Below are 27284 nucleotides of genomic sequence, written 5' to 3' on the forward strand. Positions count from 1 at the left end.
ATTTGCTGAATTTGCTTACCTATGAAAAAGGTACTCTAAAATGAAAAGCCCAAAAAACTTGCAGAGATATTTTACTATATGTTCATTATTAACTGTATAATAGCTGGTCTCAGGTAACAAGCCAGGAACTTCTCTTAGAGATGAAATTTCCTTATCATGATATCTTTTCTGAATTACAGTAAATAAATCTACTTAAAAAGAATCCTACCTAGGCCTACTTTTCTACTCAACTTACAGTAGTATATATTTGGAGACTGTAAAATTTGGGTTTGAGCCCTGCCTCTGAAAGGTATTATCTGTTTGACCCTGAACAAGTACAATGGCAAGAAAAGACATACTTAGCATCTTGTTTCAGCTACTTAAGTATTTGTTTATTTTTCTTTAAAGCAATGGGGGTTAAGTAACTTGCTCAATTACACAGCCAGTTATTTTGTGTGGGTGCCAAATATCTGAGGCTGGGACCCATCCCGGGTCTCCTGATGCCAGGGCCAGCGCTCTTACTCACTGTGCCACCTGGCCGCCCCTACTTAATTATTTAGTACCTTGTTTGAGCCCCTTGTGATTTGAAGGTGGGAGAAACTTGTTGATACAACAGGATGTGTGGGACAGGAAGGAGAACTACCATATATAAGGAGGAGCACATGCTGGAACTGGGCAGAAATGAGGAGAGCATTTGTGGTGGTTGACACTCTGTTTTGTCTGTGTTGATTTGTGTTTGTGACACTTTGTACAGAAGCCCTGGGACTTTACTGGAAGCCCTGAAAGAGGATTTTCTTGTTGTCTGTTTACAGAAGTCCTGGAGGAGGGTTTCAGATGTCCTGGCACTATGCTGATGATTTGTGTTGACTTCTCAGACCTTGTTTGTTGTTCTGTATCGATTTCATAAGCAGATAGTGAATTGATGATGATGCCGGCAATGTGTTTGAATGCTGTTTTGGCTCTGTTAAACTTTGTCTTCCCAGAAACAGAAACTGTGAATGACTTGAGGTTGATTGGACACTGTGAGCTTCAATATGGAACAGGAGCTGGACAAGGAGCTCAGAACTGCCTGCCTGTCAATCCAGGTGACAGTTGGTTGAATTCAGGCAAAAGCTGGGACCACGGAAGAGGAACCATGGAATGTGGGAGCCAGCCTCAAACCAAGATGAAAAGACCTATCTTTCAGTACTTAGTGCTGACTGACAAGATCATGATTTACTGTGATCTAAGGGTGGGAGAACTTTGTGCTTTGTACCTTGTACCCCTTAAGGATGATTGGAAACTAATCTCTGATCAAGAAGAAAGAAGACTTTTTCACTTAATCAGAGATTAAGACAATGCCACCTTGGGGTGGGAGACACTGGTACTTTGTATCCCTTAAGGAGGATTGTTCCTTAAGGATGATTGAGTTAAGGACTTATTGAATGATATCTTTTGTTTAAAAGTATATGGCCTCTTTGGTGATAAGTTGTTATGTTATATCATTATGAATGCTGTACTTTGGTTTGTGTGAATGTTTTGTTTCAGTTTACTGCTGAATAAATAGAGAGTTCACTATACTATGTAATCAGGACCTTAAAGCTATTCACAGCAGCAGTCCTCTGGAGAGCTGCTGGCACTTGGATTTACAACAAAAACTCTTTAAGTTGCAAATCAAGTGCTATTATGCTTTGGCAGAGTTCCTCCCTAGAAGAACCCTGAAGCTATGAAATCATCAAGTTCAAAAAATACATGAATAAATTTATAGAGAAAAAATAAAAATAGTAATAATAACTTTTATATAGCATCTACCGACTATGTGCCAGATACTGTGCTAAGCATTTCACAAGTATTATCTTATTTGATTCCCCCACCAGCCCTGGGAGGTAAATATTATTACCACTTTATAATTGAGAAAACTGAGGAAAAGTTTAAGCATCTTGCCCAGAGTCACACAGCCAGTAAGTGTCTGAGGCTGCTTTTGCACTCAGGTCTTTTTGACTCAACTCCTAATGCTTTACCCACTGTACCACCTGGCTGCTCCAAATGTAATATGTTTAATTATATTTATAATTACATATTACTTATTTCCTTTATGGTTTAAGATACATACTTTGTATTTCTCATTGTATCTCTAGGGTTTATCTATAATTTTTGCAGTACTTACATGGCACCCCTCATTCTCTTCAAAACATAGCTCAAGTCTGATCTGCATGAAGTTCTTTGCTGATCCCACAATTGCTAATGCAACTCTGCCTAGTTGCTTCACATTTATTGTGTACTTGCTCAGAATGTATCTGTACCTGTATATGTTGTCTTAAATATAAGGACTTTGAAAAAAGACATTTCTCACCTTGCCTTTTCAACTCCAGTACCTAGAACAGTGTCTGTCACAGAGCAGGCAATTCATAAATATTTATTTGGAAGTCAACTAATTTGAGAGAGTAAGTAAATCCAATTCATATAAAGCAAAAAAGAAATTTAGTTAAATTATACAAGTAAGAAATTTTAAATACACAATGATATAACCTAATTATGTAGCTGTTGGACAAAGGGATAGACAACGAGAGAAGGAACCAGCAGGGAAAAGGTTTCATGATGTAATTTCCCCTTTTCTTCATAAAGTCCTGGGTCAAAAAGAAAAATACCACATATCTTAAATAGTAATTCTATTGCCCAATATTCAACACCAATTCTGAAAAAAAATACAGCATGTCTTAATATTTCAGCTGAGGAATCTACTATAATAGTGAGGACTTTACTAGGCTTCCCAGAATCTTCAGAGAAAGCAATTGATAGCAACTTACCAGTGGTGAAGAGAAGTTTCCTGGGATCCTGAACAAAACAAAAACAAATTATTGAAACAAAATAAAACAAAAAAGATGAATCAGGTATAATTTTGCCAAGAACCCAGAGGACACAAGTACATGTTAGGCAGATACAACACTTTCCTTTCAAAGGGATATTTATAAAAGCATTCAGGTGTTTCTAAAATATTTTATATATTGGAAGGGCCTCTAGGAGGTCAGTGTCAGGATAAATCCCTTCCTTCAGGCATGACCAGAAAGAAACATCTTCAAAAAATCAGACATCCATTTGTCTGAAAGTGCACTGGAATAAAAGTAATAAGATGAGGGCTCCTGTCTGCCTCTACCATTTAGTGACATAATCATGGTCATCCCATTTAACCTTTGTGACTCAATTTTCTCATCTGTAAAATGGAGATGACAATATCTGACCTGCTGGTTTCGGGACAGGCACTTATGTTATAAGAATTGGACAGGGAAGTAAATATGAAAGCTCCTTGTAACCTGGAAGGTATTATACAACTGTAATATATTCTTATCTCTACTATTAACTCCTATTAATTACCATTAGTATTTTAATAGTAAATTTTCATTCAAATTGGTTCCTACTATTGATATTATCATCTTTCTTTATGTTTGATTTATCCTTCTCACATTAAAATGAAGCGTTTTTGTCTGTGTGTTTCTGCCTCCCTGTCTGTGTTTCTGTATCTCTTTCTCCCTCCTTTTCCTTCTCTCCCCTCTCTCTCAAATTAGATGTCTCCCCAATAGCTTTTAGACCACTTTTAGTGATATTGGCAACTGCTTAATTCTGCTTGGTCCATTAAGCATAAAGATAATATAGCATCCATTCCCTTCTTCCACCATTGTTTCAGGGTCAAGGACTAGCTTGATGCAAAGCTAATCAGAATAAGGCAGAGTAAGCAGCTACTGACTTGGGGTAACATAAGCCCCCATCATCAAAAAATCGCCCCCACTAGCTCACCATCTAGTGAACTAATGGATGTATTCACTAAGCCAGGTCTTTTTAATTATAGTGAATTAAATATATAAATAAACTACATTATGAACAATAATTTTAAGCAAAAAAAAGCTACTTCATTTTAGACTGCTCCTTAAGGGCTAAAGCATTATTATCTGGAAAGTCTAAGACTTTAGAAAGAAAACAATTGATATGATTCGTTCATTAGAATTCTTTCATTTAATCATCACATATTAAGAGCATGCTACAGGCCTACTACTGTACTAGGAACTGATGAAATTACAAAGTTGAGTTTAAAATATTTATATATATGCTGATGAAGGATAGGAATTAGGAGTGAAGCCTGAATAGTCAGCACCTGAGCAGACATGTTTACAAAGCAGATACTTCTCCAATTCCCATTATCTGATACAAGGGATCTGAAATGGCAATAATGCATATTTCACGAACCAAAAAAGAATTTCAAAAAATTTCACTGAACAAGTATATTTTAAGATGCTTTAAAAAGAGTAGTGAGCTACTGATTTCCAAAGAAAAGCATCAAACTTCATTAAATGGCACACAGGACTCAAAAGGAAAATAGAAAGTCACAGAGCACCCACCTCATCTCGATGTCTTGCTACATTTATTTCAAGGAAATCTTCATTGTAATTCACCGAGAAGTTCAGAGCATTCACCAGATGGGCAGCAACATGGACTCCTGGAAAATCCAACAAGGCCCTGATTCATTAAGAGTCTTCTGTGGATGATTTAAGTTCCACTAAAAAGGGTCAGTTGTAAAAAAAAAATCCTGCTTTGACAGCTGCACTCAGAATGGAATATCACAGCTACTTAGAAGTATTATGATAAATAGGTCATTTTTTAATTAGGAATGAAGTTGTATTAGAAAACCATCCACGTTGGAGATAATATACTAGTGCATACTTACTATATTTATTTATAAATGCCATGGCAGACGACAAAATAACAATAATAATAGCTAGCATTCATAGAACTTTAAGGTTTGCGATATACTTTACAAATATCTCATTTATTCCCCGACCCTTAGAGGAATATGTTACTTTTATCCCCATTTTACAGATAAAGAAACTAATGCAGACAAGAGGCTACATATCTTGTTCAGGGTCACATAATTAACAAGTGTCTGAGACTGGATCTGAACTCAGATCTTCCTGTCTCTAAGAGAAGCAATCTATTCATTGCAGCATCTAGTTGCCACTGTACCCCACAATCCCCCTCTCCCACTATATACCAAAAACTTATGTGTCATACATTACAATGACTATTCGAGTGTGCATGACCCACATCAGAGAATGTGACAGAGAAAAAAGAGGTCAAACCATCAATCCAAGGGGTAGACACTAAAGAAGAAATGCCCACAGTAATCACTTAATCAGCAAGCATTTATTAAGTATCTACATGGTTTAGTGGATAGAGTACTAGACCTGGAGTCAGGAAGACCTGAGTTCAAATCCAGACTCACACAGTTGCTAGCTGTGTGACCCTGGGCAAGTCACTTAACCATGTTGGCCTCAGTTTTCTCAACTGTAAAATCAGTTGGAGAAGGAAATGGCAAACTGTTTTAGTATCTTTGCCAAGAAGATTTTCCAAAATTCACAAAAAGTCAGACATGACTGAAAATGACCAAAACAAAAAAAAATTTAAAACATGAGGGGCACTGTTAAGTGCTAGGGATAAAACAAAGAAGTGAATCAGTCTCAGCCCTCAAGGACCATATATTCTAATATATCCTCATACCAGCAAATCTGCAAAGATGCTCATCATAAAATCATACATTTAAAGTTGGAAGTGCGGGGCGGCCAGGTAGCACAGCGAGTAAGAGCACCGGCTCCAGTGTTGAGAACACCTGGAGATCGAATCCCGGGCTCAGACACTTAGCACCCACCCAGAAACACCTGGCTGTGTAACCTTGAGCAAGTTACTTAACCCCAATTGCTTAGGGTTGGCCAGGTGGCTCAGCGAGTAAGAGCACCGGCTCCAGTGTTGGGATGACCTGGATCAAATCCGGACTCAGATACTCAGCACCACACCCAGAAATAACTGGTCATGTAACCTTGAGCACGTTACTTAACCCCGATTGCTTTAAAAAAAAAAAAAAAAGAAAAAAAAGAAAGTTGGAAGGGACTTTAAAAGTATATCAATTCACACTCCCTCTTTATACAGATGAGGAAATTAAGACTGAGATGGGTTAAATGATTTACCCACAGTCAAATAGCTAGTAAGGACTTAAGACACAATTTGAACTTAGTTCTTTCTCATTCCAAGCCCAGAACTCTATCTATTATGCCACCCAGCTGCCTCATAATGATGAAAGGTTGGGGAAGTCAGTGTTGGAAAGGCTATGGTGAGATAAGCACTCTAATATACTATTGCTACATGAATCCATTTACCAAACTTAACTGTACAAGGCCTTATTCTAGAACTACAAAGCTCCTGTTGTTTAGGAGTTTCTATGGTATGTTTTCATGTTCAAACACCTTTTTATTCATTGTATCCTGCTATCACTTTTAAAAGTTTTTTTAATGTTGTTTCTACAAACAATCTGAAATAAAACTATTGCCTTTCAACAACACAGACATGACCTGCTCTATGAGGAACACTGGGTTCTTATAATATGATATTCGTTAATAAAAGTAATTATCTGTAAGTCTTTCTAAGGATACAAAGAAGTCTAATCTTTTGGACAAGAAAGCCATTATTCACAGAAAACCCAGCTAAACTCTCCCACAGGAAAGTTATGGTACAAAGAAAATGATAATTCTAACAAAGTTTTTAAGATCTTTCTGCTAGACAAGCCTTCAAACATAAAATCTTACCTGAAAAGATGCAGATGGTAACACCACAGGTTATGTGAAAAGTTCTACTTTTATCTAAAAGCCTTCTTGTTCTTCTGCTTGCAACCTAAAATTTGAAGAGAAAAATTAGGAAATTCTTTTGCTAACATACAGTAACAGGCTAAACTGTATAAAATATCTAATCATATAGGGAAAAATCATTCAGCTCCCATTTTAACAATGTTTTACTTTCAGATAAGGTGGAATAGTCGGACAAACAGCACTATCTATTCTTACCTTCTTTACCTTTTCCCTTTGAAACCTGGGAGCCAATATGTAGTGGGCTAGAATGAGAGTCCTGAGCAAAAAGTTTGAGAACTCTTAGGATAATTTTATGTTTGTAACTAAATTAAAAATAAAGGAAATTTTAGAAAAAATGCAAAAAAGTTTGATAATATTTTCTGTAGTTTTCCATTCATTGGGCAGTGAGGAACAGGCAAAGCAATCCCAAAACAATGATTTTTTTTAATTATTCAAGTTAAATCACTCAGTAACACTTAAGTAAAGGGGGAGAACATTTATTTCTTTATATGTATATTTATTTACTTACAGCCTGGATATGGGATTTCATTGGTTTAGGGAACTCTAGTGAGGAAATTCCTTCTCTCAGTTCAGACAGACAAGTAACAGTTCCCCAACACATGGTCTTAAAGTGTTACCTTATTGTATGTGTATAAATATATTGCATGAGTTATCTTAATAAATATTTATTAAAGTCCCTAATAGAGGTAAGACATTGTGGTAAGTATTGTGGATGCATAAGGATAAAAATTGCAGTGGCTACTCTCAAGGAGTTTACACTCTAATTAGGGCAATACAACATGTACCCAAGTAAATATCATGCTACATAAAATGAGATAAGAGTAAAGGAGAAATTAAGGTAAAAAATACCTAGGAAAATTTGAAGACGGACCTGTCAATTACAGAGGAGCAGATGGAAGAGTGAAGGATTGAGAGCAGAATCAAGGAAGTTTCAATGAAAAAATGTAGCATCAGAACTGAGAAGAGAAGCATTTCACCTGATAGGTCTGAGAAATGAGAGAATGGATTGAGGTAAATAAACATCTATCAGTGCAATTCAGATAGAACAGAGTATATAAAAAGTAAGAATGTGAGATAAGGCTGGAAAAGTAGACTGCAGACAAATCAGGGGTGTTCTTAAGGGTTAAGTTAAGGAGTTTACATTTGACCCTATATGTAATAGGGAGCCACTAAAGTTTTTTGAGCAGGTGAGTGGCATGGTGAAATGGGAAGCAGGGGAATTATTTTGGCAACTGTGTGAAATATACTACACACACACGCACACACACACACACATTAAAGGCATAGGAGAGTTGCAATCTGCCTCTGTTGGTAGGAATGCTCTCAGAGATGAAGTCATGGACTCCTGAAGCATTGAAAGTGTGATTAAATAGGAAAGAGACTGTAACAAAGAAAACTACTTAGGAAACTATTATAACATTCGTTAATTAAGGTGTTGGCCCTGCAAAGCAGGAGAGAGAAAAGCTGTATGAGTTAGGAGGTAGGATCAATAGTTGTTGGCAACTAATTGGGTCTTGGAAGGGAGAATAAGGGAAAGGGAAGGGTCAAAGGTAACTTCAAAATTTGAAGCCTTGGTGACTGAGAAAATGGTGGTTTCCTCAAGAGAATCAAGAAAATGAGAGAATTTGGGAACAAGTTTGTAGATTGGGAAAGGAGGGGAGATAGTGAGTTCAGGTTGAGACACCCAGATTGAAGACAGCTAGTAGGAGCTAGAATCTGAAAGCAGAGAGCAAAGAAACACGAAGGTTGAAATATTGTTTTGGTAATCACTCATAGGAGCAAGAGTTGAGGTCAGGTCAGTAGATAAGATTGTCAAGGAAGAGACTATCAGGAGAAAAGGAGACAAAAGCAGGGGACAAAGTTTTGCAGCACACCCTCACTTCAATTGGTGGGGCAGCTGTAGGAAAATGAACCAAAAGGGAACCCAAAAAGCAAGGTTAGACAAATAAGAGTATGATCAAGAGAGCAGTGCCAGAGAAACCAAAGAATAAAGATGCATCAAGGGCAAGCTGGGCAACAGTTTGAAATGTTACAGAAAGGTCAAAGATGCTGAAACCTCAGAAAGGTCTTCTATGTATATGTGGGGTGGATAGAAAGACGATGAGGTCCTTGAGAGCTGACGCTGTCTTATTTGGTTTTCCAATTGGAATTTGCACTCCACAGTAGCTCCGCCCCTACCTTCTGGGAGCCCCGCAGGAAGGCCAACAATGTCCGGCACATCGGTAAAAGAATAAGACTGCAGTTGAAGTTGAGAACTGATGCTGAAGCTCTGCTTAGACACAATCCTAGCTGAACAAATAAGGCAAGAGTCACAAATACAATCAAAAACCAAATTACAACCACCTATTTATCATGTATAACTCATCATTAGCCCCCAAATGCATTCTATTTCTCCATATGCACTATTACGGGCCTCATTTCACAGTTGAGGAAACTGAGGCAAACAGGCTAGGGTCACACAGCTAGCAAGTGTCTGAGATTGGATTTTATCTTTAGTCTTACTGATTGTAGGACCAGTGTTCTATCCATTGTGTGTAGATGGAAATAAAGTTGAATTTCTTTCTCATTTTACAGACTCCCTCCCCCAAAACTGGACTCCAAGTTACAAATTCCTATTACAAACGCTCTCTACTCTCTTGGTTTCCATGACACAAATTCTCATCATTTTTCTCCTCCTGTTTGAGCCCCCCCCCTTTTTTTGAGGGTTACTCATCTTCTGCCCACCCTTTACAATTCTGACTTTGGTGCTGTTCCATGTTTTCTCTCCACCCCCATAACTTCTTTAATTACCACCTCTATGTAGATGATTTTCAAATCTTTTCAAATCCTTCTTTCTGGAGCTCTAGTCCTAGATCTCCATGGAGATCTCTTCAGAACCTAAAACTTAGCTTTCCTCACACTGAACTCATCAATTCTCTCCAAAATCTACTCCTTCCACAAACTACCCTATTATAGTGCTATAATTCTCCCAGTAATCAAGAGAATAAAATAATTTATCTTTTATTTTTCCCCCTCTACCCATACCTCCAAATTTAATCAACGCTCTCACTGTAGCCACCCTCATCCAGGCTTCAATCACATCTCACCTAGACAATTCAATTCAACAAATATCAAGAGTGGAATTTGTTAAGAGCATTGTGTTAGGCCCTACTGGAAATACAAATTGTAGATAAAATATTGTGCCTGTCTTCATGAAACTTACAATCTAGGGAACATATTTACAATTCTAGGGAATTGTAAGGAAACAAAACACAAATAAAAAAAATCATACCCCCTAACATTATATAGTATTTGCATTAGAAAGATAAAGAATAAAGTACTATTTGAGATCCGAAGGATAAGAGAAGGTGGCATTCAAGTTGGGCTTATTTTTTTTTTATCCCACTCCTGACTCTGTTCCAAAACTTTTCTTTTCTCCTCAAGCCAAGTATGCCACTTATGCCTTTATTACCTTTCACCCTAAGATCTTGACTTATACTTCACTGGAAAAAAAATGAATACATCAAACATAAACTTCCCCTTTCCCCAGTTCTAAATTTCAAGGCACCTCCACAGCATCCCCTTTCTCCTTCTTTGCTTTAATCTTAAAGGGGGGGGTGAAATGGTTCATTTTTACAAATGTTACCCATTCTACTATGGAAGTCAGTGCCTCTTCCGGGAACTTTTGAAGATGAATATCCCTTCTCTCTACCTAATTTTTATTCTTTCTTTATTCACTGGATCCTTATTGCTTAAAGATATGCTCAGAGAGAATTTGAAACTTCAATGGTTTTTAAAAGAATGTGAAAATTGTTTTTACATGTACTTAGAAAATATTAAAAATAAATTCAGATTATCCCTAGTTCATAAAAAAAAGAACTTCACTTGATCCTACCATCCTTTCAATCAATGGCTCTATCTCTGTTCTACCCTTTCATAGCCAAACTTTATATTTATTCGTTCTTAGCTATCTACAATCTACACCAATCTATCTATAATCCCTGTATCAATTTTCTCACCTTTCACTAATTTCTCAACCCCTTTTAATAATCTAGCTTCTAGCCTCATCCCTCAACTGAAAATGCTGTCTCCATGATCACTAGAAATCCCTTAGCTGAAAAATCTGATTGCTTCTTCTCATTTCTCAACCTTCTTGACCACTCTGGGAAATGTGAACTTGTTGATCACTTCCTCTTCCCATATATTCTCTCTGTTGTTTTTTTTTCCCCCTGTAGGATTGATCTCCTAATTCTCCTCATAATTTTCTGTCCATTTCTTCCCAGATCCCTTAGCTAGATTGTCACCCATGCCCCACTCTCCTCAGTACAGTTATATTCCACAATGTTAGCCTAGGACTCTTCTCTTTACTCTCTACCCACATTCTCAACACTTCCTAGAGATTCAACTATCATTTTTTGTGTGTATGATAATATGTTAATCTCCAATTTCCCTCTTGAACTCCAAGCATGTCTCAATAAATGTCTCTGGAATATTTCCAACAAGATGTACCACAAGTATTTCAAACTCAACATGTTGAAATTAAACTGATTCTTTCCCCTAAAACCTTCCCAATATGTTTGTTGATTTTTATTGATTGATTGCCTAAAAACTATCTTCAGTTGTTCCCTTAAAAATCATCAGCAGCATTAGAAGTAATAAAACTGGATAGTGAGTTTTACCCAGGAATAAGGATTTTTTGCCCAGGTTTTACCCAAGAATAAGGTCAGGAATAACATAAGGTCAGGAGGTGGGGAATTCTAAACTGACAACTAGCTAACAATAAATGGCAAAACTTTGGTATCAAGCATGAGCATAGAAAAACCGAAGCCATGGCAGGGAAGATGCAATAAAAGAATAGAAGTGAGTAACTGGACCAGATATGAGGAATGTAAACAAATGATAAAGTGTAAGAAAAAGACAGAAGAACAGGTTGTAGACAGATAGTAAAATTTGAGCATATGATTGTAGAAGTATTTTGTATCTTTGAGCTAGTGAAGTCTAACGTGTGACTGTGTTAATGTTTGGCTGAAATTGGACCAATGGTGCTGAGGAGGTTAAAGGATTGCATTATCAGAATAATGTAAGGTTTGCCAATATAAATGATCAGTTTGTCTTAGATAATGGCAACAGATATGATGGAGAAAAAAGTGAATCAGGAACACTAAATTTCTCCTTTACACTAACTATAGCCTTCCTTGAATCATGGTAATTTGTGTACACTTCTTTCTCTCCCTTCATGCCCTGAATGCATTGCAAGATCTTGTTTAAGGATAATCTACATTATTTCATTTTTGTAACGCTGAGGCCTAGTATATGAGTTGTACATTATTATCCCTAGTGGTTAATACATTAGTTGAAAGTAGTAAATGCTTAACATATGTTCAGTTAAGTGCATTAAGCATTTTAAATAGATTTTTCACATTGATCTCTATATAACCTTTTATGGTAAATAATGCAAAAAAATGCCCCATTTTATAGGCAAGAAAAATGAGGCTTAAAGAGGTTAAGAACCTCATCTAAGGCTACAGAGATAAGAAGTAACACAGAATTTTGAACTTTTGATTCTTTTGATTCCAGATCCATTACCTATTATATATGCCATAAATACCTCCAGAAGAAAAATATGAGACACTCAGTCAATAGATGACTGCATGATACACACACACACACACACACACACACACACACACACACATCTACCTAGTCATATGATAGGTTCTTTGACTGAATGAAAAAGAGATATATCTTGGACATAATAGCCTTTATCATCTCACATACCAAAGCATTCCATTCCCATCCACTAGAATGATTCAAAAGCCCATCTACTTCCCTGGAACTTGCTCCACATACACTCTTTTAAAGGTTAGCATGAATAATCAGACATGCTCTCCATACAGGAAGCCTAATGATTATTAGCTAGATTCCTGGCTTGACATTCAACATTTATTAGGCTGCTTTTTGAGGTCTTCCCCGCTGTGTCATCTACTCCAGGCCAGGAACTGGGTCTATATAAGTCTTTGTATTTCCAGTGCTTCACTCAGAGTTCTGAATTCAGAAGGAAGTTTTTTGTTGTTTCGTTTGTCCTTCATTTTCAAAAAAGACCATGATATAAGGGAGATGATGACATGACTTGCAGTTGACTTGGATTTGAGTGAGGGAGAGCTGTGCAAGGTCACCAGCCTCACTTTCTCCTCCAAAGCCATCTGGGTTCAATGGCAAGATATTCATCAGGAAGACTGGAGGTGGTCCAGGATGCAATGGGAGACCCTGGCCCTTTCAGCCCAAGGTCTTTTCAGGTACTCACTTTAAGTGAGGTAATGCCCATTCAGTGAATAGGTTTCTTTAAGAAGTGAATCAAGAGGGGCGGCTAGGTGGTGCAGTGAATAGAGCACCAACTCTGGAGTCAGGAGGACCTAAGTTCAAATTCGGCCTCAGACACTTAACACAAAAACTAGCCCTGTGACCTTGGGCAAGTCACTTAACCCCAACTGCCCTCCAAAAAGCAAAAAAAAAAAAAAAAGTGAATCAAGAGATGGCCCCTTAAATAAATAAATTTTAAAAATCAAACTGGGAGGGGAAGACCCTCAGGGTTACTGACCAAAAGAGAAACAGGTACTATTTACATTCACTTAGAGCCAGGAGGGCCCAAAAAATAGCCATTAAGTGATTCTTGAGTAGGTACCTATTCTTGTCAAATCAATGAGTTCCAGAGTGAAATTGGTTTAAGGTTTGATCTTTGAAAAAGAAATCTAGCCAACAAACCCCAAGTTAAGTAGACAGCTTTCAGTCATCAAAATTTACCTTCCTTTGGAGAGAAGAAGAGGGAGAGAGAGAAGGAAGATAATAAATAGTGAATGATGATGAGGCAAATTGTCATGATCTCATTTTTTTTTGGCAAGTTTCTACAGCACAGAAAACAGAACCATAAGCCCTGGCAACTTCATGAATAGGAAACTTGTCAAATGTGTGTGTATGAGTGTGTACACACACACATACACATACCATATATGTGCATATATTACATATATGAGTTTATGTATGTATATATACATATGTATATATATTATACAAACAGGCAGAAATATGTGCATGTGGAGAGAGAGCTACTACAATGTGGTACAGTGAATAGAGCACTGAGCCTTGAGTCAGGAAGACCTGATTTCAAATTCACCTCAGACACTTATTAACAGTGTGACCCTGGGTGAATCACTATACCCTATTTACTTCAGTATTCTCATCTGTAAAATGAGCTGGAGAAGTAAATGGCAGCTCACTCCAGCATCTTTGCAAAGAAAACCCCAAATGGGGTCACAAAGAGTTGGATATGACAGAAACAACATAACAGCCTATGTGTGTATATGTATATAGTAACATATGTATGATAGTAATAGCTCATAGCTTCAAGGTCACATAAATTTAAAATGGGAAAGGACCTCATCTAGTCAGTTCCCTCCCCCCATTTTACAGATAAAGAAAGTGAAGCCACAGAGGTTAAGTGACTACTTAATATCACAAAGGTGGTAGTGGTAGGCCTATGACATGGCTTTCCTTTCCTCATGACTATCTGGTGAGATATTCAGATTTTTTATTACCCACACAGATGAGGAAACTCAGAAAGAACTTGGAGGTGTTAAGTGACTTCAGAGGCAGAACTTCATCTAAGGCCACAGAGATGAATTGAGGATTTGTACAATAGATAGACTCTGGACTTCAAGTCAAGAGAGGCATTAGAATCCCACTTGTAGCAGATACTAGATTTGTGATGAAGGGAAAATCACATTTGAACTTTCAAGACCTCAGTTTCCTCACCTATATAATGAAGATTGAAAAATCTTCATCATTGACTTCACAGGATTGTTACAAGCAAGGTTTTTGCAAACCTTAAAGGTGAATCATCATCATTATTATCATTTTTATCCATCATCATCATACAGCTAGTAAATAAAAAGGCCAGGATTCCAGAATTCCAACTCAAGCTACAAGTCTAGTGTTCTATGCTCTAATCAGATCACCTACTGTTTTCTATTATCTGTGATACTTCTATTCTCCATTAGCAAATAATTGAGAGCTTACCATAAAAAGCCCTTTTCTAGAAGCAAGTCAAAAAGCAGATCAGATCCACACAGGAAAATGCAATAATGCTCAAAATATACTCTAATCATTTCAAAGAAATTAAGCTTAATTCAAATGACAAATATCTGTATCACCCAAAATTCATCTCCACAAAGATCATGTAACCATATTGCCATAAGAAGAATAGCAGAAAAAAAGGGGGAGGGGGACCTCACAAAGTGTTTAATGAAATTATGTAATCTTTGTAATATATGAGATACACAATATCTGCCATAAAATCATAACAAATTAAGCCATAACAAATTTCTAGCTAGGAGAAGAGAAGAGAAAGGGAGAAAAGGAGAATGACAAAATGGAGAAGTATTCAATTGAATTATCACTTGAAAAAATTCCAATAGTGCATTTTAAAGTTATGCAGAGAGAAACAGAACATCATCCCTTCTCTGAGATTCATTGAAAATGGAAGTATAGGGGCGGCTAGGTGGCACAGTGAATAGAGCACCAACCCTGGAATCAGGAGGACCTGAGTTCAAATCCAACCTCAGACACTTAACATAAACACTAGTTGTGTGACCTTGGGCAAGTCACTTAACCCCAACCACCCTCCAAAAAGCAAAAAAAAAAAAAAGGAAAGGAAATGGAAGCATTGAAATTCTAAAGTATACTGATGATGCCAAGGAAAATACAATGTACTGATCTCAATGTCCCAAAGTCAGCAGGGACCATAGGAAAACAGGTGACCATCACCATAGGGCTAAAAGCAGCTAGAAATGAGTCACCATATTGTTATAGGAGCTTCCTCTCAGCTTAAAAAGTATGACTTAAGGGGCAGCCAGGTGGCTCAGAGAGTAAGAGCACCAGCCCCAGAGTCGGGATGACCTGGGGATCGAATCCAGGCTCAGATACTTAGCACCACACCCAGAAATAACTGGCTGAGTAACCTTGAGCAAGTTACTTAACCCTGATTGCTTTAAAAAAAAAGTATGACTTATTTGACTAGAAAAAATTGGGGCTTCAGTTCCCATATAGGTCACATAGGTTTACTCTGTTCCATGACCACAAATTGCTCCACTAACTAATCTGGGTCAGTCTACTTCACCTTAAAATAAATGTATAGTTCTTCATTATATAACACATAGAATTTTTCTGGGCACAGTTTCTATTTACCATATACAATTATGGTTGGGAAGGTCAAAATTCCTCTAAGTATCTCCCATGGAGCTAGTTCATTATAATAAATGGAAAACCGAGACTACAAAAGTTGACTGCCCCCATCCATTAAACAGTATCCAATTTTGTATTCATTCTCTGTATGTTTTTTCCATATAAACACACTGTCTTATTGCTCTTACTGCCCCTTGTTCCTAACCCTATGTTCCCCTGTAACTCACCTCCATCTTATGCCCATCCCCACAGTAAACTAGTTGTTCTTTATTTTTGAGTTGTAAGGCAATGTAAGGCCATGGGAATTCAAAGACATTTTTTTTATCTTTGCATTAAAGGAATCAGCATGCTTTAAGGGGTAAATGTGTAAACAGATAAGTATTTTTTTTAATTTGAAAATAGAGAGATCACTAACAATTAGAGGGATCAAGATAATTATAGGAGGAAGCACCTGAGTTGACATTTCCTTAAAGTGAACTAAGGAGTTTAAAGGAATAGTCAAGGGAGGAGGAATACAACCCAGCTTGTGCAAAGAAATGGAGGGGGGTAAATGGAATGCCAATTACTGGAAACAGAAGTATGCCAGTTTGGTTGAAACATTGAGGTTTTGAAGGGAAACAATGCAAAATATATCTGAAAAGGCAGGCTTCACACATATTGTAGAGGAATTTAAATTCCAAGCTGGAGAGTTAGCTTTTTACCCTAAAGTCAATCTTGGGAACCAAGAATCTTGAACAGTGAGCGATACCATCAGACCTGTTCTTTAGACAATATTGTTAGGTATGTGGAAGATGGAGAGAGGAAGAGAAAAATGGGATATACAAACACTAGTTGGCATAAGGTTCCAAAGAGTGTTCATTCTAGGTCCTCATAAGAAAATATGCTCCACTACCCTCATCTAGTAATTGAGAAAATGTTATTATTTATAAAAGACTATTTAGTAGAATAAGCAAGATTTAACTATGGCCTATCAGGACCATTTCAGCAAGCAGAACATCTTAATAATTAGGCAAAAATGACTTTATCAACATATTTCAAAGGAATTCCTGAGAGTTAAGCTCATCTAGTAATCACAGGCAAAGTTCTTTAATGTTAATTTTTATATTTGAAGAATCTCTAACAATTTTTTTTAAAGCAATTGGGGTTAAGTAATTTGCTCAAGGTTACATGGCCAGGTGTTTCTGGGTGGGTGCTAAGTGTCTGAGCCCGGGATTTGATCTCCAGGTCTTCTCAACACTGGAGCCGGTGCTCTTACTTGCTGTGCTACCTGGCCGCCCCTATGGAATCTCTAACAATTAAAAATGTATCCCAAAGATACTTTGTAAAAGAACTTTTGATCATATCTGAAAAGAATGGTAAGGAAAAAGGGATATGAAATGAACAAAACAGCACTTAATATCTGGAGGACTTTTTCTATTCCTGAGCAAGTAAAAACCATTCCACAGCACCTCTAAGCATGGTTTTCCCTTATTTATTTTCCTTCCTGTTCCGATTTCATTTCCCCCTCATTTGGAAATTAAGTGGGGGAATTTTTTCAAAAGAAAAAAGATTATAGCAGAAATTTACCATTTCATATATAATGCTCTTTGGTCTTTTGTATATTGAAATGTTTGTGCTTGTTGCTGACTGCTAAGTTCAGAAAAGCAAAGAATGGAGAAGAGGAGGAAAAAATTAGAATGGAGAGATGGGAACCATAATGCCTTCCCTATTTTCCTCTTCCACTTCAAGCCCTGGTTTATTAGTTGCTATTGTTGCTTTTCTTTTAATGATTCTGAAAGACAATGACTTTCTTAATACCTTTGACACTCTAACTGGAGTAAAGCAGCATGGCAAAGGGGATAGGTGACTGGACTAGGGGATCAGAAAGACATGGGCTTGAATGTTATCTCTGGCACTAGTTGCGTGATACACAGTAAGTCTGTCAACTTTTCTGAGTCTCAGTTCTGGTATCTATAAAATGAGGCAGGTAGGTGGTACTAAAATGCTGGGCCTGGAATCAGAATGTTGTGAGTTCAAATAAATCATTCATTTTCTGTCTGTTTCACTTTCCTCAGATGTATCATGGAAATAATAGCATCTTCTTCATAAATTGGATAGATTTAGAAAATTAGATAATATTTATAAAGAGCTATGAAAACCTTAAATGTTATGTAATGTTTACTATTACTGTTAATATTAATATTTTATTGCTGTTAAAGGGATGATAATAGCATTTACCTCCTTGGGTTATTGTGAGAAACAAAAGAAATAATACATGTAAAGTGCTGTATATCATCTCCCTCATCCTCATATCTAGTGCAATATCTGATACATGGGATGTCTCTGCTTCAAATATTGTTTTTGGGTTGGTTTTTGCTGTTGTTATTTGGGAGTTTGTTCATTTTGTTTGTTTTTGGTTTTAGGTGAGGTATTCAGGGTTAAGTGACTTTCCCTGTGTTATACACCTAGTAAAGTATCAAATGTCTGAGGTGGGATTTGAACCCAGATCCTCCTGACTCCAGGGATGGTGCTCTATGCACTGAACCACCTACCTGCCCCTGCCTGCTTTAAACTTAGTTGGGCAAAAACATCACATCATTCCCAAGGATTTTTGAAGAGGCATTCTTGCAGTGGTGTTGTCAGCAGCACAAAAGACTTAGCTTGCCCTCAGATAAGGACATCAGTGGTAACCAGAAAATAGGAATAGAGAAAAGTATATATATATATAAATATATATATATATATATATAGCTTGTACTTTTTCTACAAAGGCAAGGCTTATTAAATGTTCATTGACTTTAAATTTTAAGAAGATAAAAATGAAAGTTATTATTTCAATATGAGCATTGATTGTACCTTCACTAAACTATTATCAAATTTTCCATGGCTCAAGAATTCAACTCAGAAATGTTTAACAAGTACCTATAAAATGGAAAAGGGCCAATTCAGGTAAACTGTATGAACCAGCTATTTGACAGATCCCAATTGTCTAAGTTACCACTGATGTCCTTATCTCAGGGCAAACTGAGTACCATGCTGATTACCACAACTAATAATAACTAATATTCATGTAGCATTTGAGTTTTGTATTTTATGTAGATTACTTCATTTGAGCTTTATAACAACTGTGTGAAGTAGGTCTTATTTCTTTTCACATCTGGGGAAACTGAAGCACATAAAGGTCAAGTGACTTGCCCTGGATTATAAGTCTTCCTGACTTTAAACCCCTGGCTCTTTGCACTGTGCCAATTGCCAGTTTTCACTATGAAAAGAACTTTTCAAAAAATATCATCCTTTGGGACTGATACAACACTTTTTCAACTAATTTTAAACCAAACACGTGTTTATTACACCATTGTCAGTATCTCGGTCTATTCAGCACATGTTTTGAATAAAAGGAGCATCCTTCAAACATGAATAGTAAAGGCAATATTATGTCTTCATACTTGTTATGAAGTCAGCATAAAGTGACACTATTTTAAGAAATATGAACTGTTTGTGGAAGTCAGATGTTTTTCTTGAAATAAAAGTTGTAGGGCTTAAGGGAACTCTAAATTACTACTGGCAGAACATCATCTCTTTAAACAGTGTTTACTATCCTCACATGAAATATTGTTACTGAACAGGGAAAGGGCAGATATGAAAAGGAAGACTTTTTTAGGAAGGCAATAATTTCTATGACTAGTGAATAAAATAATTAACATTTTTAATCAAATTAATCAGACCCAGAGATGAAAGTTTAATAAATATCCTAAATAGAAGGGTGGAGGGGGGAAATGATTATAATACATACATCAAAGCATCATTTCCCCTTCTCACTTAGAAATCAGCTGCCTTATTTTTCTTTTTTTGTGGAATGGAGATTTTTGTATCTTCAGGAAACAGACCAAGAGTTATCTTTTTTGATTTGGCATCCCCTAGTGGAGAATTTTCTATATGCTTTTTATGAGAAATTTTAGTTCATGGACTTTAGATGACTTAGTTATGTCTTGATAGATTTTAAATGAGCTAAAAACTGTCATACAGAACTCTAGAGCATAAGGTTTAAAAATAGCATCTATACTTCCCTGTGAATGACAGTTCCCTAATGGAAAACCTTAATATACTCTCCTTGAGTAAATGAAAAAGTAAGACTGTAGTATATTCCACTTCTACTGTGCCATATGCATTTAGATTAATATTCTAATTAGACTTAATAATAATTTAAGGAGCTAATAGGGTCTAAGATTAGGAGGGAGGGATAAGGTCCAAGAAGGGGAATATGACAGCTCTGCTATATTCTACCATGATCAGACCACACTTTTAGACACTGTATTGTAGGAAGCACATCTATAAGCTGGAAATATAAAGATGAAGCAACTAGAGGTGATGTCCTGAGGATTATTTGAAAGAACTGGGAATATGTGTCCTGGAAAAGTGAAAATTTCATAAGGACATAAAAACTGTCTTCAAGTATTTGAAAAGCTATCATGTGGAAAAGGGATTGTTCTACTTAGCACTAGACAGCAGAACCAGTATCACTTGGTAGAAAAAAAAAGTGGATGATTTTTAGTTCAATGAAAGAAAAACTAAATACAGTGAGAGCTGTCCCCAAAACAAGATGGACAGTCTTAGAAAGCAGTGAGTTCTTTGCAAAGAGTGAGTTGTCTTAAAGCATTGGCTGAATGAACATTTGTAGAAGACATTGCAAGAATATTTTTTATTTAAATTAGTATAATAATAGAAGTCAAGTACTGGCTGGAATAGATGGTCTCTGAGGTACCTCCAGCACAGATGCCATGATTCTACAAACTTATACAAAAAAATACTAATGGGATAGTGGAGGTGCAAATAGATACAACAATTCTAGGAAGCAATTTGGAATTAGGTCAATAAAGTGAATAAAATATCTATATTATTTGACCCAGAGCTACTACTGACAAATATATAGTCCTAGGAGATCGATAAAGTAAGCAAAGCCAGGAAAATGAAATATACAGTGACAATACAGTAAATGGAAAGAATAACACTAAAACAATCAAAACTGGATAATACAAAATTAGAAAAAAAAATCTTGGATGAGAAATATGTTAAGAAACTTCCAATCCTGATCCTTTATATAAGGATGGGGGTATCGACAGTTTTACAACACTGCACATAACTTCAGATTTTCTCAATATGTAGATCAATTTCACTGATTTTTTTTCCTCTTTCCTCTTTTTTTAAATTTAGATTCTTTGCTCTAAGAGATGGCACATTGGGAAATGGGGAAATTTAGGCAATGTACAAGCTAAACGTAGCAGTAAATTCTGTTTTAAAAGAAATAAAAATCCTTTACCATTTCTCTGATTCCTTAAAACTTTGAAAAATATTAGCTGCAGTAATTTCTCACAAGCACCCACTCCCTTGTCTACCTATTTCCTTAGTTTAGTGGGAAGGTTTTTCTTCAACAGGGTAGGGGAACGGTGAGAAAAAATAGACTTAAACCTCACTGTTCTGGAATAAGAGATGAACAATCTGAATATCAAACTGGTAGGAATTAAATATTAAAAGACTCACAAAGTCTTTTAATACTTTGAGTAAATTATTTAGCGAAGAATTTATGGAATTACAAGGAAAAGAATCATTTGCACAGCAACAACTAGGTACAAACATAGATCCATGGGGGAAAAAAAGTACCCATACCAATTAAATTCTGGATCCCCTAAATGTGTCAAAGTATAATTTGATATAGAGAAAGAAGCATAGAGCAGGATAGGAGAAAAGACCTTTCTAAAATAATAGAAAGCATAAATTTTCAAGTGTCATTTTTTGGGGGGACACAATCCTGTAATTCTCAAATACAATATTAAAGAGAGCATAGTGAAGAGAGAGTCAGCCTGAAAATCAAAAATTTCTGAGTTCATATTCTACCTTTGACACATATTGACTGTGTGACTGTGAGCAAGTCATCTAACCTCTACTGTTCTTGTTAATTCTAGAAAACTTTAAATTATAGAGAAGATACCAAACTGAATCAGCAGAGGATGTTTCTTCACCCAGGAGTTACTTATACAAATAAAATTGTAGTTTCTGGCTTAATTGCTGTATCTAAGTATAATGGGCACAAACTAAGAAATAGCAGTGAATTTTAATTTACATTAATCAGTAGCAGACTCCAAGAATCAGCTATCTGCATCACACAAAGTTAGAAAAGGCTTTCACGTGCCCCATATGAAGTATGCGTTTCATATGTTATAATTCTTTACAGGAACAAATAATATCCCATTATCTCAAAAAAAATTACACAACAGAGAGCAGAATTTTCACATATTTTTAAGTATTAAAGTTTTAAGTATTAAAGTATTAAGGTTTCCATCTTCAAAAAATTCTACTTGATTTCAAAATCTCAAGGATTATATAATATTGGTAATGTGGGTATGATTACATGACAATACCTGCAAAGTCCACTCTTAGTTGTATGCTAATCAACTACCTATTTGCCTCCTCGAGTGTCACTCATACCTTGTATTTCAAATGTAATTATAGTCATATAGTTGTAGTATTTGAGTCTCTGTACATGATTAAATTGCTTGCCATGAACAATAGGGTCTTAGTGGTCTTAAATACTACTCTGATTTAAATTTGGGTTAGTTAACACTAGATGGCACTGTTGCTTGTTAACTATGGAATATTCTAAGTCTTTAAAAAAAAAGTACTACTTGAGATTTTTATATAATAATCAGCTTTTAGGGGGAAATACACTTTTATTCATTAGCACAATAAACATGAATTAAACATTACTTAGAGGAAGATACCACATTGGGAAAAATATAAAAATTAACATTTGTCAAATGAGACTTGCCCTAACTTCTGATCAGATTCTTGTCAAGGAACAAATGGAATAATACTTGTGATGCTAATTAGTCAACTTGTATATAATAAATTTTGTAAGTCCACCTAGGCACAGCAATGCCTTCCCTCTGTTCACTTTCAATAAACTGGAATATACTTTACAATAAGAACGGAAAGAAGCTAACTCAACTGACTACTCCATTTGGGAAATCACTTTCATCAGCAATCTTGGCAAGCGTTGATTCAGGTATGACTGAATATTTCCATGACAATGGTATAAAAATAACCCTAGGGTGAGCTGGATAGATGCCAAAAGTCTCTTCCTAATATTAAGCAGAAATCTTCTTGTCTATAATGTTCTTTCATTGGCATTAATTCTCCTGACTACAGACTCTCCTACATGGTTTCAAAACTTCTAAAATTTAGAATTTAGGGCACTGTGGATACTTGTATATGACATAGTGGAAGAAGTAAAGGGGGTTACAAAGTCTACCTTAAGTCCTCTCTTTTAAGACCACTTCATATCCAGGTTATATTCTTTATTTTTCTATTTCAGTTATCTAGATGTGTTTTGAGCTCCAAAGATCAGAGTTACTTGTTACTTCCCTCACTCTAGACATTATAATCTTTGTGTAGCCAAGGCTGCATTACCTTTTTGGCAGCCATATAAACTACTGACTCAGCTTGAACTTACAGTCAACTAAAACATCCAGGTAGTTGTCATGTGAATTTCTTGAAGAATCATTCCTGTACTTGTGCAATTTACTGTTTGAACCTAAGTAATGTACTATATTAATAGCTCTGTTAAATTAAAGTGAGCCAAGTATGCACAGAGGAGGTTCTATACTAGACATAATACATTTTAAAGGATATTGAGAAATTTAGTCTCAAGAAATGTGAAAGAAGGGAACACCTTTGATGAATGTAAAAAATTCCAAGTCTTGTTACCAAAAACAGGATGACCAAAAAATATCAATAGTTACTGTTTCACATTTCAATGCTTTTTTCTTCATCTCTACAAAATGTCATAGGAAAGCTTATGCATGAGAGAGAGCATGGTATAGTGAATAAAGAACTGGCCTGGGAGTCAAGAACATCTGGGTTCTTTAGATATATAATAGACTGTGTGACTCAGGGCACATCACAGAACCTCTTAGTGTCTCAGGCAATCCTCTAAAACTAATAAGTGCAGAATAGTTGAAGATCTGTATTGGTAAGGAGAATTCCTCATGGTTAGCTCCATATACCAGTGAAAATGACAGGATATGGGACTGGACCCCCAAAACACAACTCATCCCCTAAACTTTCCCACACATCCCCACCTAGATACTCAATAATCCTTTCAAATGTTCTTTCATTGTGCTCCACCTATTCCTCCAACTCTTCATTCTCTGCTACCTCTTATGTAGTCTAACCCTTCATTTTCTCAACCTCCAGAACACCCTGAAGCAGCAACCACACTGGCATCCCCAGGATGGCTGCTAGCACAGGTTCTTAGACCTGCTTTACTAGGAAAGATAACTGTTTAAGGGGGACAACAATCTTTTAAAATTGCATTCACTAGTTCAGGGGAAAAGTCAGTTGAGAGAAAATACAAACAGAAAAAATACAAGCAGAGAAATAAAGACCAACTGACAGGGCTCTGACTGCCTGAATCAACTATACACTTTACATACATCTCTGGATTGAGAGAGCATTGACATCTGAGCAGTTGGGGAGCTCTAAACATATGGCCACTCAGAATCAACCAGGGAATCATAAGAACCTTCTTACAAGTGAGTCTCCAAAGCAAAATACCAACTCAGAGCATATATACACTTCTCAGAGCCAGAAGGCATCACAACCCTCTGACTCAGTGCCTAATTAGAAATGAGCAAAAGGTGTGAAAGCCTTCCTATAAGCAAACCTCCCTTAATGAGCTCCATGTGAGGCCTATTAATGTGTGGGGAAGATCTTGATTTCCATTAACATTTTACACCCCAGGTTATTTCCCACCCTAAATCCCATCTAGACCCCTTCTCAGTTACCAGGGCACCTCAGGCTATTGGTCATTACTTAATTACAGTCCCATCTTCTCACAATCTTTCTGTATAAAAGTGTCCATCTTGCCCCCATTAAATGGCTCAGATCCTTACAAGCTGGCCTGCATGTACTGGTATCACGAATAGCATGGACTCTCTGGGAGATAAAATAAATCTTGTTACTTGGACTGAAAAAAGACTTGAGTAATCAAATTCTTTCAAGGCAGACCCAAGCCCTTTTGCCGCTACAGGGTTCATAGCACCCCTAGACCACAACATAATCACAAATCCATATCAAGGTGCCCCCCCAAAAAAACTATACATCTATCAAAGGTATCTTTGAAAAAGGTAGAAGAGAAAATTGACAGTATTTCATAAACAATATTCTTCAGCAAATACCTTTAAATTCAGACAACTAACTAAAAGGTGCAGAGAATACAGACTACAACACTATTGTTTGCTAAAAGCACTTTACATATAGTTGGTCATAAAAGAAAAAATCCCTTAAAGGATTTTCTTCTACAAGGCATCTCCTATGCATCTGGTAACACCAGAGAAAACTTTGATGATTGATTATTTTCATCAAGACCATAACAGAAATACATGAGCTCACCAAAGTGTTTCTTACTGTCTTCAAAGATACTTAGCATAGAATTCAAATCAAAGACAAATTCCCTATTGATGGTATCAAAGTAGTACTTTAATGTTGTTTGGTCTTTCTTAACTTTTAATTTTTTTCTTAAAATATTTACATTGTTAGAAATATAAATATTATTGTGGCAAAATAGCATAGTGGATAGAGAACTGGCCTTGAAGCCAAGATGATGTGGATTTGAGTCCTGCCTCTGAGAGATTCTGACTGTGTGACTCTGGACAAGTCACTTATATTATCAGTGCTCTAGGCCAGAAGGGTTAAACTCATGGTGGAAAGACCAGAGTAAGGCTTGAACTAGAATAAAATGTAATTGGGAAATATTTAACAAAATATAATACAACATAGATAAAGTTAATTTGTAGTATTCTCAGTCTATACATGCCAGGAGGCAACTGTGCTTACTGAGTTTAAAACCACAGCTCTTGACAACTCTCTAAGACATCTGCATACTGTTAGAGGGAATTTCCTCAACAGGAAATTCCTTAAGCCAATAAAATCACAAATCAAATACCTCATCATCTCCTCTACCCTTCCCACTGAAAAAAGGAAGGAGATAAGGTTTTTGTTTGTTTAAATCAGACTATGTCACACTTGAAGCAACTATTCATCAAATGTTTCTTGGGTACCTATTCTATGCAAGGTACTTTCCTAGTCACAAGGGTGAAAAGATTTTAAAAAGTCACAGTCCTTGTCCTCATAGAAACATAGAGCATACATTCTACTAAGAAGTAAAGAAAAATGGGGCCGGGAAGAGGTTGGGAGAGAACAGGAAAGTTCATGACTGATGTGGCAACTAAACTGTACCTTAAAGGAAAAGGTATCTGAAAGGCAAAGATAAGCATGAAGTACATTCACAGCCCTAAGAGGTTAAATAACTTGCCCAGGGTCATACAGTTAGTGGGCGTCAGAAGCAGGACTTGAACCAAGATTTTACTGATTCAAAAGTTAGCACTCTATCCAATCCAATCTTTTTTCATAGACTCTTGTCCATGGCTTTCCTTTCTAGGCAAAGAGATCAGCATTAAGCATGTATTAAGTGCCTATTATGTGCCAAGCCAACTCACTTAACCCTGCTTACCTCAGTTTCCTCATCTGCAAAAATGAGTCAGAGAAGAAAATAGCAAATCAATGTGCTGTCTTTGCCAAGGAAATCCCAAAATGGGCTCACAAAGACTTGGACTTGGATGAAATGACACAACAATAACATGTCAGGCACTGGGCTAAGGACTGGGAATATAAAGAGATGGAAAAGATAGTCCCCACCCTCTAGAATCTCACAAAAGCAGAAGACAACATGCAAACAACTATGTACAAACAAGATACATAATGAGAAAAATTAGAGATAATCAACAGAAAAAAGGCATTAGCATCACAGGAGACTAATAGAATCAGAAGATGGCATGGTTGAGTTGGGAGAACACCTAGTAGTCTAATTTGATGGTAAATAAAGGGAAGTAATATGAAATAAGGCTGGAAAGAAAGACTAGAATCTTGTAGTAGGTGGATTTAAGTATATAAACCTGGAGGCAATAGTAATCACTCTGTTAAACATTTATTAAGTACTCCCTACTTGTGTAAAGTACTAAAAATACAAAGGAAGTAAAAAAAATGTACTTGCCCTCAAGGAATTTACAGTCTAATAGAGGAGACAGCAAATAATAGGTACATATAAGATATGTATTGAGTAGATAAAAATGAAATGAAAAGGGAGGAATTATCAGTTTACAGGGTTGAGAAGGCCTCTTATAGAAGGCAGACTTTGAGTTAAGTCTTACAGGAAGCTAGAGGAGAACCTCTTAGGGATAGGAAAGGAAGAGAGAATTCCAGGAGTAGAGAACAGGCAGAAAGCAAAGGAACAGAAATGGTGGTGTGGGGTGTTCAAGGAACTGTCAGTCAGGCAATGGAGGGGGCCTGGATCACAGAGTGGAATACAATTGTACAGTAGGAACCTGAGAC

General features: G+C 36.5%; 1 protein-coding gene across 3 annotated transcripts in view; it reads right to left on the reverse strand.

Moving 5' to 3' along the window:
- Nucleotides 1-27284, reverse strand: part of NOX4 (NADPH oxidase 4) — a 258114-nt gene that overhangs the window by 202338 nt on the left and 28492 nt on the right. The window contains exons 3-6 of one of the 3 annotated variants that reach the window (XM_069071047.1): nucleotides 8823-8933; nucleotides 6585-6669; nucleotides 4350-4447; nucleotides 2766-2793 (exon numbers count right to left, since the gene is read on the reverse strand). In XM_069071047.1, the coding sequence (XP_068927148.1) occupies nucleotides 2766-2793; nucleotides 4350-4447; nucleotides 6585-6669; nucleotides 8823-8933 (322 nt within the window). The remainder of the gene's footprint in view (nucleotides 1-2765; nucleotides 2794-4349; nucleotides 4448-6584; nucleotides 6670-8822; nucleotides 8934-27284) is intronic. The other 2 variants (XM_069071049.1, XM_069071048.1) reach the window with 2 other exon arrangements.

Source organism: Petaurus breviceps, unplaced genomic scaffold (assembly GCF_028583685.1).
Source record: "Petaurus breviceps papuanus isolate PSGF00001 unplaced genomic scaffold, PetGlider_PUasm1.0 90823, whole genome shotgun sequence".
In the NCBI taxonomy this organism is placed as follows: Eukaryota; Metazoa; Chordata; class Mammalia; order Diprotodontia; family Petauridae; genus Petaurus; species Petaurus breviceps.